Source organism: Phacochoerus africanus, chromosome 5, assembly GCF_016906955.1.
Source record: "Phacochoerus africanus isolate WHEZ1 chromosome 5, ROS_Pafr_v1, whole genome shotgun sequence".
Classification (NCBI taxonomy): Eukaryota; Metazoa; Chordata; class Mammalia; order Artiodactyla; family Suidae; genus Phacochoerus; species Phacochoerus africanus.
In genome coordinates this window covers 101,495,091-101,510,759 of record NC_062548.1, presented here as the reverse complement: position 1 = coordinate 101,510,759, position 15,669 = coordinate 101,495,091, and the positions used below count along the sequence as shown (strand labels likewise).

General features: G+C 37.3%; 1 protein-coding gene across 3 annotated transcripts in view; it reads right to left on the bottom strand.

Moving 5' to 3' along the window:
* THADA (THADA armadillo repeat containing) overlaps window positions 1-15,669 on the bottom strand; it is a 323,933-nt gene that overhangs the window by 216,176 nt on the left and 92,088 nt on the right. For all 3 annotated transcript variants that reach the window (XM_047782177.1, XM_047782178.1, XM_047782179.1), the window contains exon 26: window positions 6,830-6,921. In XM_047782177.1, the coding sequence (XP_047638133.1) occupies window positions 6,830-6,921 (92 nt within the window). The remainder of the gene's footprint in view (window positions 1-6,829; window positions 6,922-15,669) is intronic.

The following is a 15,669-nucleotide window of genomic DNA, read 5'->3' as shown; positions in this document are numbered from 1 at the left end:
GCTCCGATTCAACCCCTAGCCTAGGAACCTCCATATGCTGTGGGAGCGGCTCAAGAAAAGGCAAAAAGACAAAAAAAAAAAAAGAATACAAATAAAAAAATAAAAAACTTCATTGATTATATTTTATTAAAAGTTTAGTGTATAATAAGAATAGTTGAAAATTCCTGTAATTTCTACCACACATTACCAAGATCAAGAGTTATAAGGACCAAGTTCTGAATAAAGAAGAAATATTATCCAAGTTCTAAAGAAACTGTTCCCTCAGGTTTTAACCTCTTTGACTCCATTTTTTCACTTGGAAAACATCTCTGTGGTATTTCTCCACAGGTACTGAACAAGCAACGAATACTGATGTAAAACCCCTGATAAATGAAAACTCTATCTCATAGTCCTGGAAGCAATCCTGATGTCCTAAATTATGTAATCCTGGTATTACATTATATCAGTCTGGTTCATATAAAATGTAAGCTACAAAAATACCAAAGCTAAGAAAAAATATTTACTCATGCTTTTACTAAGATGCAGAAAGAGGATGCATGCATTGCCAAAATTCCATAGAACATGCTCAAACTAAAGCAACAATACCTTAGTTATTAAAGAAGGCAATGGCCTGAGGCAGTACTTAGGAACAAAGATTACTTGGTTCATGCAAGAGTCAATATTTAAGAACACAATGACTAATTCCCACTTCAAGTTCATCAACATATTTCTTTTTAAGAGCTTCTTTTTGGTGAAAATTTTTATTTGTGGTTTTTCCTACCTGTGATCCATGAACCTAAGAATGAACAAAAAACTTGAAACATGAAACTCTCCAGTAGGCCAAAGTGTCAGAATAGACTTCATTCTGATTTTAAGAACTTCTCCACAAGCGTTACATAAGACCTGTACTTCATTTCTCAGTCTCAAAAAACACGCACTTACCAACTTTGCCTAAAGAACCAGATTGAATGTTCTAGAAACAACTGTGGAAAATGTATGAATGGTACCTCTAGACCATATCAAAACACTGGGGCTCTTAGCTTAATTTCAAATTATTTGAATCAAAACTAGTGTCATTGTTTTTAAAATCAGCTAAATTTGTTAAATGTTCTAGCTAGGCTTGCTGTGAGTTAAAAGTACCCATTAACTTTATTTCCAGCACTAGCTATGTGACCTTGAGCACCTCAATTTTCACATCTGCTGAATGAGAATGGAACTAGATGGCTTCTTAGGTGCACTCAAATATAAAAACTATAAAATATACTAAACTGTAATAAATGAAATATAATAGTGGTTATTATTATAATTTTTATTAAATATATGAATGAAAAATATAAGCAGTGGTTTGGAAAAACTTTAGGTTCAGGCTGAAAGACATCATACCATAGACAAAGATGATCACAAAACCCCAATATCCTCTCCCTCGAGCATCAAACTACCATGAAATACAAGTTTTACAGAGATAAATGTCTTACTTGCCACAACGATCTCCTACTGGGATAATTAAAGAGTCTTAAAATCAACCTGCCACATGGGAGTTGTTTGAGTCCCAGTCCACATTGAGACATTGGGTCAAGTGCCTCATTTCCCACAGTCTCACAATGTAAAATCTAAAGCCAGACTCAAAACAGTGACTCACCGCTCATCAGGAGCTGTGTGTATTGGGTGAGCAAATCCGCATGTGCTCTACAGATGCAGCTGGATTTGGGTTCTAGTTCTGCCTCTTTCTGGCTGTACGACATCGGGCGGACCACTCTATCTCACCAACCTTGATTTACTCCTCTATAAAATTAGGATGGCTCTACCCATGCTGCAGGGCTGTGATGAAGCCTAAATTTGACACCCATGAAGGGTCTGGCATGTACCAAGCACGCAAACAGACACTAAGGATATGCTTCCCCCTTCCACAACGTCTCCCTTTTACATGTGTGGAACAGAAACTTCAGTGCAGTAGATAACTGATATATTCTTCATCAGACCATTGGTTTCCCTGGGGCCAGGAGTATGTCTATTTCATCCTTGGATCTCAGTGCCCAGCAGAAGGCCTGGCAAAGAGTGAAAATGCAATACAAATTCTTGTTAAATGGAGGAAACGAGAATACTTTGGGGCTGAGGATGTTAAGATTATCCTGGCCACAGTCAAAAGAAAATTCTGATCTTCAGTCTGGCCAAATAGGCAACTGCTACAAACTACTATGTAGTTCAAAGCAAATAAGCTATTCTGAATTCTAATAATTACATTCTCTAACATAAAAACCTCATTGCCCTACAGCTCTCAATTTTAGCTTCAAGAATCCAATTCTTTCCTAAACAATGGAGTGGGTAACCACAAAAACTTGTGGAATCTCTTTTCCTAGAAAACATGAAAAACAGGAGAGAAGCCAGTCTGTCTGGAAATTGCTTCAAAATCTGTCTATAAGCAGGGGCTGGACTAGACTAGATGTCCCTTGGAGGATCCTTCCAGAACCACAGCACTAAGATGTTAAGAGAAATAATTAAAACAATTCTCTGTTATTTATACCCAGGAAAACAAAACAAATACAATTTAACATCTCCTAACACAGTCATTAGAAATAATTTTACTTGGACCCAGTGATGCTTTTATAAACATTTTCCTCTTAAATTGTACTAAACCATCCTAAACTATTAATTTGAATATGAGCTCTGGCTAACAAGACAGAATAGAGATTGTACTAGTCTGTCAATGAAAACTAGATTATTATTCTTTTGTTCCTCTTTTTTAACCTACCTGTTTCCATGTACCCCAAATCTACTCATCCCCAAAGCTTTATAAGAAACACCATTCCCTTCAAGCACTCCACTCAACTCTCCCACTGATGAATTTCTTCTGCATCCATTACTCATACCATATTGTGCAGCTGAATACTATATATTGTCTTCTATTTCTACCTGCTTTACAAATAATGATTCTTGCTTCCTCAGCTAAAAGGTAAGCTCCTTGAGCAAGGTCCAAGTTTTATATTTTTCATGTACTCCTCTACCGTGTCAATAATGAGTTCAAGGCAAATGCTTACAAATTCTTACCGGTTGACTGACTGATTTAAAATGAAGAGCAAGCAAGAGCAAAAGAACACTCTGTACATTGAGCACCTGCACAAAGCTTTGACAAAGTCTACAATAAAGCTTTTCAGACTATCTATATACTGTTACCTGTCGCTTACCTGGGACTAGAACAGTTGAAGGTTAAAACACAAAAGGGCTGATGGGAAAGATCTAGAGTGAAAGATCACACTGGTTTAGCTCCCACCTGAAAGGAAAGAGGAACTAGCAAGGTGCGCCCACTCCCACTGCAGAGGAAGGCTATCTAGGGAAGCACAGCACACTCCTCAGATCACAGAGCTATGCAGCTTCTGACCCTACAAAGGATCCATTATTCATTCTGTCATACCAAGCCAGTCAGGGGAAAAAAAAAAAAAAAAAAAAAGGAGAGGAGCTTTAGGAAAAGACAATGTAATAACATTATTGAAAACAAACAAGTGAAATGTATGTTTTCTCATTCTTCATAATCCCAAAGACACATCTGGAACAAGGCTAATGCACTCTAGAGTTCAATCACTATGAGTGTACCGTATGCACTTTTAAGTAGTGGTGCAGAACCCCTGCTCCTTTCTTTACATGTGAAAAGGGAACTTCTTGTCTCTACTACCAAGCAGGCACTGTTCTAGGCACTGGGAAAATAGCAGTTTACCAAACTCACAATTCTAGTAACAATTACAGAAAGCCTTAGCTTAGTATTTTATAGAAATATAAGACCTCAAGGATAGTCCAAGTCTCTTAGAGGAGAAAACCAAAGCCACAGAGGTTAACTTGTCTCAGCTGGTTATTGTGGCTATATGGCAACAAAACATAAACCAGAGTTCTTATCTCTCCTCCTCTAGTAACAAAATTTGCTTCTTCATTAAGCAAGTATTCTGTTTGCCCATTACATGCCAGACACTATGCTAGGCACCAGGTGTAAAAAAGAAAGGATAAGATACTGACCCAGTACTCCAAAAGCACAGTGTAACTGTAAGACAATGGGATGGGTAAAATACTAGAAGTGGTAACAGAAAAAGCAAACTATGTATCTCTAATGGCACAGGACTTCCAATATTTTTCAGGAAAATGAACTGTTAATACTTTGTTTTATCCTCCCTATAGCCCTCTTAGTACAGAACAGATCTTATTATTCCTGTTCTATAGATGGAGAAATTGAAGAGCAGAGCGGATAAGGGAGTCTATTAAGGTCATCTCCAGGGGCAGCAAAATGCTTAGAAACCAAGTCTGTTTACTCCAAGATAGACCTTTTTTCCCCCCACTAGATGGGAAAGGCAGATGTTCTTTTTATGTCTAGTTCCCTTCTGATCAAGAGCACATATTTGCAAGACTGTGTGCAGAACCATCTGTGGCTGTGAAAGTAGACTCCACTGACCTAGGCGGTGTCATCAGCTGAGTTTAGTTATTCAGTGGTTGAGTAACCAGTCAACAAGGCATCATTATCACTAGCATTCTTACAGTGCCCACCATATATACACAGACTAGAAGGAAAAGGTTCCACCCTCAGGGAGTTAATATTGTAGGGGACAGGTATATAAACATTTTGACCAAAAGTGGCATAATTAAATAAACTACAACTAAAAGAACCATAACAAATAATGGCAAGCGTAAGACACTCAAAGTTTCGCAAAGCAAATCCAGTGGATGCTGCCAAGAAATATACCCTTTAAGGATTAAACAGAGAATAAAAGCATTGTCTATATAATGAGATATACCAACCTTCAGATTACTGAAATAAAAACTCTTACCAAAGATGCTCATCACATTAAAAAATTAACTTCTTAATGCCTTCATTTCACTTTTTAGCTTTTACTCAAAACAATTATGTGACTATTCCATTTCCCTCTTTCTAGGAAAGCTATATATTTTGTAACCTTCCTTATTTGAGAGGAATGAAGTTATAATGGGGTTGCCATCAGCATGCTGTGGCAAAGAGACTAGGACTGTGTGCTTTTATGTGCTACTCTTCCACCCTGTTTCAGATGTAACCTAAGCAAAATGAATCTGATCATTTTCTCCTGTACATAGTAAAACTTGCATACACATCCAAGAATCACTCTCTTCATAAAAAGCAAAAGAGAAAAAAAGAATTTCTTCATTTTTTGAATTCAGCTTTAAACATCAATTTCACTTGCTTGATAAACCTCATACCGTATTTTATTTACACTACTTACCATAGCCTTACATTATAATATGACCAAACTGTTTTAAACCTTAGCACAACTGAATTATTAACAAAATAAACAAACCTAAAAAAAAACAAATATCAGCGATTTCAACCTAGTGACAGGAAGAATTTATTTAGGAATCAGCTAAATAGTAAAAATCATCTTTTTACTAATCATCCTTTCAAAGGAATAATGTGATCGTTACGAAAAATACAACTCAGCTGAAAAAAAAAAAAACCTCTCTAGCCTTTCCTTAATATACTCAAGGGATTCACACATTTATAGCCAACTGCTTTCCATTTAAATATTTATTGAATTTTATAGGGTGATATGTAGCAATTTAAATGACAATTCAGAACTACCAGTAGGTTTCACCAGAATTACTTATAGTGTATTACAAAATTATTTCATGATATTTTCTAATTCCTAAGACCTAGTTCCAGCATAAGAATATATATAGTCTTATATATATATATATACATTTGCTTTTTAGGGCTGCAAATGTGGCGCATGGAAGATCCCAGGGTAGGGGTTGAATCAGAGCTGCGACTGCTGGCTTACACCACAGCCACAGCCATGCTAGATCCAAGCTGCGTCTGTGACCTCCACCACAGCTCATGGCAATGCCAGATCCTTAACCCACTAAGTGAGGCCAAGGATCAAACCAGCATCCTCATGGTTACCAGTTGGGTTCATTACTGCTGAACCACAACAGGAACTGCCAAGAATACATATCTTAATAAACAACAGATTAAAACTGAAATTAAAAGTGCAATCATCCACTTTTTTTAGGTAGGAGAGGAATGGAGCTTGATTTATCTCTAGTTCATCTAGAGGAAGACCACTGAGCCAAATCAGATCCTGAATGAAGTTAAAAGTAATTAAGCATGCAGCGACAGTGACATCTAGTGTTAACTCATGCAAGCCACTAGACTACCATTAAAACCAGCCTAAGTACTAAAGAAACTATTCAAAGCTTCTCTTTAAAAACCACCAAACAGAACTTATGCATTGTATCTAAAAATTCCTCATAGTCAAAGTGTTTCAGTAAGTTTTTTTCCAGACATTTAAAAAGAAAAAACCTTAACAGAAAAACCTCTTAGGGAACAAACACAACAAAGACCTAAAAGTAAAAAAAGCACTGTTTATCCTGTGTGGCCAACATTTGTAACTGCTCACCTTGGTGAGAGCTTAATGCAAATGTAATCTGGGGCGTGTTCTGATGAGCACATCATAAACATTTAAACTTCCAGTTACTATAAAAGCAACGATATGGCACGAGCCAGTACTTGATGACATATCAAGAAAAAGCAATTTAAGACATCTCGGGAATACTCGAAGAAGATGCAAATCAACAAAACTTTAGCTGTTGCACTGGGAAACGAGCTCTACGTTTCAGTCCTTGCTACCTTGCTATATTTTTGTTGCTCTGAAAGGTCCACTTATTTAAACAGTAGATATTTTTACCCAAGGGTTTAGAATTTGGCAGCATAGATTAATTTACTATAGTGTTTTTATAGTTTTATACTCTAGAGGAATCTATAAAAGTAAGTGAAATTCCAAAAATTATTTTTGGCCACGACAATATTTTATAAAAAGGGAAGTTAGCATTAGATGAAGCTTACCTATTTTTTTTGGAAAGTTCATCCTTTCCCCTTTTAACTCCAAATATCCTTGTGATCAAGGTACTGAAGAGAAGCGTGGATGAATTTCTCACCTAATGTAAAAATGAATATACAATAAAGGTTAAGACATATTCGTGGCATAACACCAACATTTACAATGTTCAAACTAGATATTCAAAATCATTACCCAATTGCCTAGTGGAGGGCTAAAGGAGATATGGTCTCTATTCATAAAATAAGACTATTTTCACTAACTTTGTAGTAATTACCTCTATGACTTTCTCTCAAACTGAGCTCTATAGTCCAACCACATCCACACAACACAGCTTTTTTTATACTTCTAATATTACCACCAACTGTTTTATTTCTTTGTGCTTATATCATCGAATAACACTTTAAAAAAAGTTAATTTTTCCACAACATTTCTGATGATGAATAATACCCCAGAAAAAAGCTCAGCTCTCTCCATCTATTTTCTGTAGTCCTTTGCCTATGAGAAAATATAAGACCTAACTCAAAGGACCCACATTATTAACATGGCCAGGAAAATATTTAATATCGTATCTAAAATGCTATTACCTGCACAATGCCAGTAACCTAATAATCCATCATTAATAAGCATGAATCACATCTATTTCCAAATCAATGTGTCAGGATGCTTTCCTGTATCATAAAAATGTCCTGAATGCATACTGGGCTTCCTCAATTACCTTGCCAAATCAGCGTAGAGAGGTATAAACATGTATTGACTTCCCCACAATGTGTAAGGCCCTATACCAGCACCACAGAGAACATCCAGAAATAGAAGACACACACTTACTGCTAACACAGAGCTTATTTCTTAATTAGATGGGCATCACATGGTGTGTTAAACAGCAACATAAGAAGAAAGGTAATTAAAAGCAACAATGTAGGATGGAGACCATAGCTTCCCAAAACTACTGCTGAAAGGATCACAAACTCAAATGCCCACAAGGGCCAGTGAGTGAGACAAAAGCAGCAGAGAACTGGGTCTAATGCAGTCGCTATTCAGCTGCAGCTGAAGTTGTTGCCCAGAGGGAATGTAAGCCCAGTGCTGCCAGATCGTCTGCTTTTTCAAAAGAAGCCAGAAACCCCAATTTTTATGTGAAATCTATTTTTAATGCTGGCAACAAATTAAAGGAAGAAGAAGAAGAAGGAAAAAAAAACTATGGTGGAGGCCAAATAAAACACAGTTGTAGGCCAGATTTGACCTTTCAGCCACCAGCTTGCAACCTCTCCTCCAGAAGCACTGACTGACTCAGTTCGTGCATGGTAACTCTAGAATTGGAGCACAGATACACTGGCGCAATTCATACCATAACTGCAATGAAACCTAAAACTGGACCAGTTCACTTATGTCCACTCAACAATTAACAAACATTAATGAAGTCTCTACTGTATGCCCTGCCCAATATCCGCAAATGAATTGCTCTGTCCTGTTACTCTATCAACATCTGTCCAAGCTCAGGTCTTCATTATCTCTCTCCTCTATTGACTTGGTTCCCAAAGACTTCTTAGGTTTAAGATGACTTGGTAGAGTCATACAGGACCCCATCGCCTCTTAGGAATTGCACACACACACACACAAACCATAAAAAGAAAAGAAAAATCGAAACACATTGCCGTAAACCAAACATTCTGACAGACTGCCAGAAGCAATAAAGCTAAAACTGGAGATGAAAGAGGATGTCCACTGAGGCGCACTTTATCAGAACTGTAAAGAACTGTTTGACAAAATGAATGGGTGCCCCCAGAAAGAACACTCCCTTATTTGATTCTCCTGCAGGCAGGAGACACATAATGTCTTTTAATAATGTTAAGATGGATCAGATAGATGAGCAGCCTGATCCATTCATCAAGTTCACTGATCATCATTACCTATACCAGTGGTATAGCAAGAGAGTGATAGTCTACCATTAATTAGTTATACTTTTCAGAAAAACTACCTCTAAAATAAAAGGCTTTCCCTCATGAGCTATTTGGTCATTCTGTTAGTACAGATTATTTCCACGAATTTACCAGTATGCAGAATAATGCGTTCATGCTATAGAAACCTCCAAAGGCAACCAAATGATAAACTTTTAAAAAACTTTTGAAAAATTAATTTTCCTTTTATTGAGATATAATTCATATACCATAAAATTCACCATCAGAAAGGACATTATTTAGAAGTTTTTACTATATCCACAAAGTAGGAAACTATCACCACTATCTAATTCCAGAATATTTTCATGACTCCAAAATGAAAACCCATACACATTAACAGTTATTCCCATCCTCTTGCACTAGGCGAGCACTAATCTATTTTCTGTCTCTGTGGAACTGCCTGTTCTGGACATTTCATATTCATGAGGTTATGTGAGAGGCAACCTTTTATGTTGGTTTCTTTCATTTGGCTTTCATTCTCAAGGTTCACCCATGTTGAATGCTATTCTTTTTTATGGCTGAAGAGTATTCCATTGTATGGATATACCATATTAAAAAATTTACTCATCATCTGATGAACACTCGGTTATTTCTACTTTTTAACTACTACGGATAATGATGCTCTGGACATTCTCATACAAGTTTTTGTGTTAACAAGTTTTCACTTTTCTTGGGTATATGCCAAGAAGTGGTACTACTGGATCACACGGGAAATCTATGTTAACCTTTTGAGAAATTGCCAAAATGGCAGTACCTATTACATCCTTACCAGCAGTTTGTGAGTTTCATTTTCACCAATTCTCCAAATCCTCCCAGTAATTGTTATTGCCCATCTTTTTTTATTACAGCTATCCCAATGGATACAATATGGTATCTCAGTGTGATTTTGACTTATGTTTTCCTGATTATGAATAATGTTAAGCATCTTTTCATGTGCTAATTGGCCACTTGCATCTTTTTTTGGAGGAATATATTCAATTCATTGTCCATTTTTAAATTGGGTTGTCTTTTTATCATTGGTATCCTGGATACCAGTCAAATATATGATTATCAGATATATGATTTGCAAAGATTTTCTCCCATTCTGTCAGATGTCTTTTCATTTTCTTGATGCTATCCTTTGAACAGACATTTTAAATTTTGATCAAGTTTAATTTATCCATCATTTTTCTTTTGTTGCTTGTGCTTTACGTGTCATATCTAAGAAACCATTTCTAATCCAAGGACACAAAGATTTACACATATGCTTTCTTCTAAAGGTTTTATCACTCTGATTCTTACATTTAGGACTTTGATCCATTTTGAGTTAATTTCTGAATATGGTGTAAGACAGGAAGCAAATTCTTTCCTTTGTATGTAGATACTCAGTTGTCCCAATACCATTTGTTCAACAGACTATTCTTTCCCCCACTGAACTATATCAGCACCTTTTTTTTTTTTTTTTTTACTAAAAGTTAGGTTTTATTTCTGGACTCAATTCTATTCTGTTGATTTACATAAGTCTATCCTTATGGCATTACCACAATGTCTTGATCACTGTTGCTTTGTTATAAGTCTTAAAATTTGGACGTGTGAGTCTTCCAATCCTGTTCTTTTTCAAGATTATTTTGGCTATTCTGAGTCTCTTGCTTTGTTTTCTGAATTTTAGAATAGCCTTGTCAGTTTCTGCAAAGTGAGATTTTAACCAAGACTGTAGTGAATCTGTAGATCAATTTGGGGAGTATTTCCATTTTAACAATATTAAGTCTTCCAGTACATGAAGATGGAATATCTTCCCATTTATTTAGAACTTCTTTAGTTTCTTTCAGCAATGGTTTTTAAGTTTCATTAAAAACAAATAAGGGCAACAAATCTTGACCTTCTTTTGTTACATTTATTACTAAATATTTTATTCTTTTTGATGCTATTATAAACAGAACTGTTTTCTTAATTTCATTTTTGATTATTCATTGGTACTATACAGAAACACAACTGATTTTTATATATTGATCTTGTGTCTTGCAACCTTGCTGAACTTGTTTATTAGCCCTAATTTGTGTGTGTGTGTGTATGTGTGAACTCTTTAGGATTTTCTATATATAAATGTGACTGAAAAGCAGAAATAGTTTTGCATCTCCCTTTCCAATCTGGCTAATATTTATTTCTCATTCTTGCCTAATTCTTCTCATTCTTCTCTACCTACAGCCTCCGGTACAATGTTGAACAGAAGTGACAGGGGTGGACATCCTCGTTCTGTTCCTGATCTTAGAGGGAAAGCTTTCAGTCCTTTACCATTAAGTACATTGCTAACTTGGATTTTTCGCTGATATCTTTCGCCGGGTTGAGAAACTTCCCTTCCATTTCCAGCTTGCTGAGTGCTTTTAACATGAAATGGTGTGTGATTGCGTCAATTGCTTTTTTGCATCTGCTTACATGATCAGGTGGTTTTTGGTATTTTATTTGTGCGAAATATGATACTGATTTCCATACGTTTAAAATATACACTCTATGTTTTAATAGTGTAGAAACTGCACAGTATAACATTTTAAAAAGTTATTATAAATGTAGACCAAAATAACTAGCATGAACACTATTTGTTTCTTAAGATAGAAGAGTGACCTTGTTTTTGTATGATAATACAAATAGTTCAAGGACGTCTGTTTCAAGCGCCCTTGTATATTTTCTAATATTTCATCCATGTATTCTGTCTCTGTTTGCTAAAAAGCTAAAGAAGAGGGGAGTTAAGTAGAAATATAATCAAGACTACTTGGAGTTCCCGTTGTGGCGCAGTGGTTAACGAATCTGACCAGGAACCATGAGGTTGTGGGTTCGGTCCCTGCCCTTGCTCAGTGGGTTAAGGATCCGGCGTTGCCAAGAGCTGTGGTGTAGGTCGCAGACGCGGCTTGGATCCTGAGTTGCTGTGGCTCTGGTGTAGGCCGGTGGCTACAGCTCCGATTGGACCCCTAGCCTGGGAACCTCCATATGCCGCGGGAGTGGCCCAAGAAATAGCAAAAAGACCAAAAAAAAAAAAAATCAAGACTACTTGACAAACTACATTATCAACTCCTGAAACATCAATAATAAATACTAATCTGACTCAATGATGTTAAATCTTAATGTAGATAATGAAAAAGTTCATATACAGTGGTAGTATATTTTGAAAAACTCCTATGAGTAGTGGCAATGAAAACAGTCCTATGTGGGAAGGAAGAATCAAGGAGAATGCAAGTAAAAAAGAAAGTAACGAAAGAGTAAGTAGTAGTAGTAAAGTTAGAAATGGAGAGAACAGGGAGCTCCTTTTGCACCTCAATGCGTTAAGAACCCAGTGTTGTCTCTGTGAGAATGTGGGTTCGATCCTTGGCCTTGCTCAGTGGGTTGAGGATCTGGCATTGCTACAAGCTGCGGCACAGGTCACAGATGCAGCCTGGATCCAGTGTTGCCGTGGCTGTGGCATATGCCTCTGCTGTAGCTCCGATTCAACCCCTAGCCCAGGAACATCCATATGCCACAGGTGCAGCCATTAAAAAAAAGAAAGAAGAAATGGAGAGACTAGAATGGCTGCCAAATAACTCCAGCTATAATCAATCCTTATCACAAGGGAAACACCAGAAAATCTGTTCCCTTACTCAATTCTCCATCAAGCTCCCAACATATGGTTGACAGAGACTTGGTATTCAGTTATGAACTGACACCTGCCACCAAAATTTTTCCCTTCTATCCCCTGAGTACATATGACTTTTTTCCTTTCTGGTATAAAAAAGTTTCTATACAGACTTCTATAAGATATGGAAAAGTTAGGTAAATGAAAAGAAAATTAGGTTTCAGGAGTTCCCGTCGTGGCTCAGTGGTTAACGAATCCGACTAGGAACCATGAGGTTTTGGGTTCGGTCCCTGCCCTTGCTCAGTGGGTTAACGATCCGGTGTTGCCGTGAGCTGTGGTGTAGGTTGCAGATGCGGCTTGGATCCCGCGTTGCTGTGGCTCTGGCGTAGGCCTGTGGCTACAGCTCCGATTAGACCCCTAGCCTGGGAGCCTCCATATGCCGCGGAAGCGGCCCAAAGAAATAGCAAAAAAAAGACCAAAAAAAAGACAAAAAAAAAATTAGGTTTCACAAAGTAGTGTGTGAGTGTGAAGTGTATATACACATATCTATGCATCTGTGTACATTTGTGTGCCATATATTTTTCTTATATGTCTTTTCTTACATAACATAAATGTCCCTTGACAAATACTTTTAAAATATGAGTGGAGAACCTACCATGTGCCATCACTACGTGGTAGAATCATTTACATACCATATACCTTCACCTTTCATAGACAGTCACATCCTTGAGGATGGAGTCTGCACATAATTTTGCTTAGTGAACATATTGCCAGTTTATGGTAGAAAAAATTACTTTCTGAAAAAATTAAATGAGATTTAGATCCTAATTTGCTTTCCATCACTTCCTAGCCTTTGACCTTGAAAAAGACACTTAAAACTCTAGGTCACAAGTCCCTCATCTGTAATCCAGGAAAACTGTACTAGGACTTCTGGGTCTATGATTAGCATGTTCTGGAGTTCAGGATGACTTTCTTCTGAAAAAGAAAGCAAGATACTTCTTCCATGACAAGAGAAAAGAAGAGATGGAGCTTCCACTAGCCCATACACCACCTATGTGTAAGTTAGGAAAAAAGGACCCTTCCTGTGAGTGGATAAAGATCCATGCCAAGGCACACCGAGCAATAAGCAGAGCAGCGCTGGGTTTCAGCACTGCTTGGCCTCAGCCTGGCAACCTCACAACCACCAGAGGGCCTCCTGCAGACACTGGTGCCAAGAGAGGCGCAGAGTGCACATGACAGCTGTGTGAGAATACCTTTCCTTCTCTGAAACCCACTGCATACTGTAAACCAGAGCTGGCTTGAGGGAAGCCAAGTAAGACGTATCAGACAGAAATGTAAACTCAGTGTGGTCTTAGAAGGACCCTTAAGTGGCACACTCAGTGGTGCTTCTGTGCAAGCTGGGAAGATGGGTTACCTTCTCTGCAGTGAGGATGCAGGGAAAGATCAAGTCACTGGACATAAAAAAGGGAATGCCCGGAAATGTCTCAGTTTCCAAAACCTGCCCAGAAAATTCTGTGTGTGTGTGTGTGTGTGTGTGTGTAGATAGATAGATAGATATAGATATAAATTACCTTTTGTTACCTAAATTTTTAACTAAACTAACTTCATCTCTAAAATATACGCCGAAGATTACCACTTGTCACTGTTTTTACTAATACTTCTCTATTCTGAGCCACCACCATCTCTGGACAGAACTATTACAATAGCTTCCTGATTGGTCTTCTTCCTTCCCTCTGACCACCTCACAATTGAGTCTCTACTTTTAACTACATCCCTCATATTCCCTCATCCCCCTGCTGTGACTCTCTTGTGCAGGGTTTTTCAACAGCTGCGGGAGCCAAGCTTCAAATCCCAGGTCTGTCCCAACTACACCCATGGTGGCTACGGCTAATCCTGCCATTTACAGACTCAGATGAGATGCTACATCACAGGACATGGGATGCACCTTTACTGTAGCCCTATAATACCCCAAAGTTTCCCTGATAAGAGCACAGGTTCTGGATTCAGACAAATAACAGTTGTGTGTCCTTAAAGTAATTTATCCTCTCTGAACTTGTTTTCCTTATCTGTAAAATGGGGATTCTAACAACAGAACCTACACAGCAGAGCTGTTCTGAGCATTACCTGAGAAAGTCAATGTAAATGATACTAAGCACATGGAAAATATGCAGTAAAATAGCCATTATTATGACTGTCTTATACACTCTTGCATTTCTAGTATTTAATCATCTGCACCAATGCCTAACACGTTTACAACAATCCATTTCCCCCAGATTTAAAAAATGCCTAATAGGTGGCAAAGATCAAGAGATTTGTGTGGTTTCAATAGAAAAGATTAAGGAATCAGTATGCACAATTAAATATACACATGAATGCTTCCTGGAAATTGCTCCTTTACTCCAAAATTATTTAACTTGCTTTTTTTTTTCTAATTTATTAGGAAAAACAAGTCAAAAGTATAGATGGAGTCATCTTTAGGCACAAGGCATATGTATAAGACGGGTACAAATCAGACTTTCATAAATCAAGCCGTATTTCACACACACTCAGGAAAAATCACTCTTTAAATTCTTCAGAGAATGTTGTGGTATTGTCTTGTAAAATGAAGAATACTTCACATTAATTGAATATATTGGTATGATTCTGGTGTTAGATTAAGATTTTATATGGAAGGAAACAAAATTAACATATTAAAGTCCCACTATGGATCATTATAGCTATAATGGTTATTTTCTCTAGTAAAGCAAACAAACTGAACACAATAGAAACAAAAGATTCCTTTATGATTGGCATTAAAAGAGTAGATCTCCACAAATAAAACTATACATAAGCAGTTATGTACATTTGTGCAGGCTTTTGTAAACAGATGTGTGCATATGAGTACTACCCATGTATAAAACCCACAGAGAAAAAAAGAGCAAGAAAATGCAACGGAACACTAAAAATTATTCTATCCGTATGGTAACTAAACAGGGGACTTAACTTTTCGTGCTTTTTATTTTCAGACTTTCTGCAGTGCACCTGAGTTACTGTTTAAAAGGTCTCAAGAAAAAATGACCTATTCATTTCTGATACTCTGTGTTGCTAAAAAGTTGGAAGAGTCACCAGCCTTCACTCTCTGAAAGCCCTTTCCCAGAGAACATGCCTCTGTTCATCTAGAATTCACGGCTGGAAGAAAACAACACCAATATTTCTGGCAATCAGTTTTACGATCTCTACTCTTCCTGATGGTCAAGCCACATTCCTGCCTACCTTTCCTGACGGTATACAGGTATTGCTCCCTTTTCCTGTAAATGCAAGAGGGAAACACCGT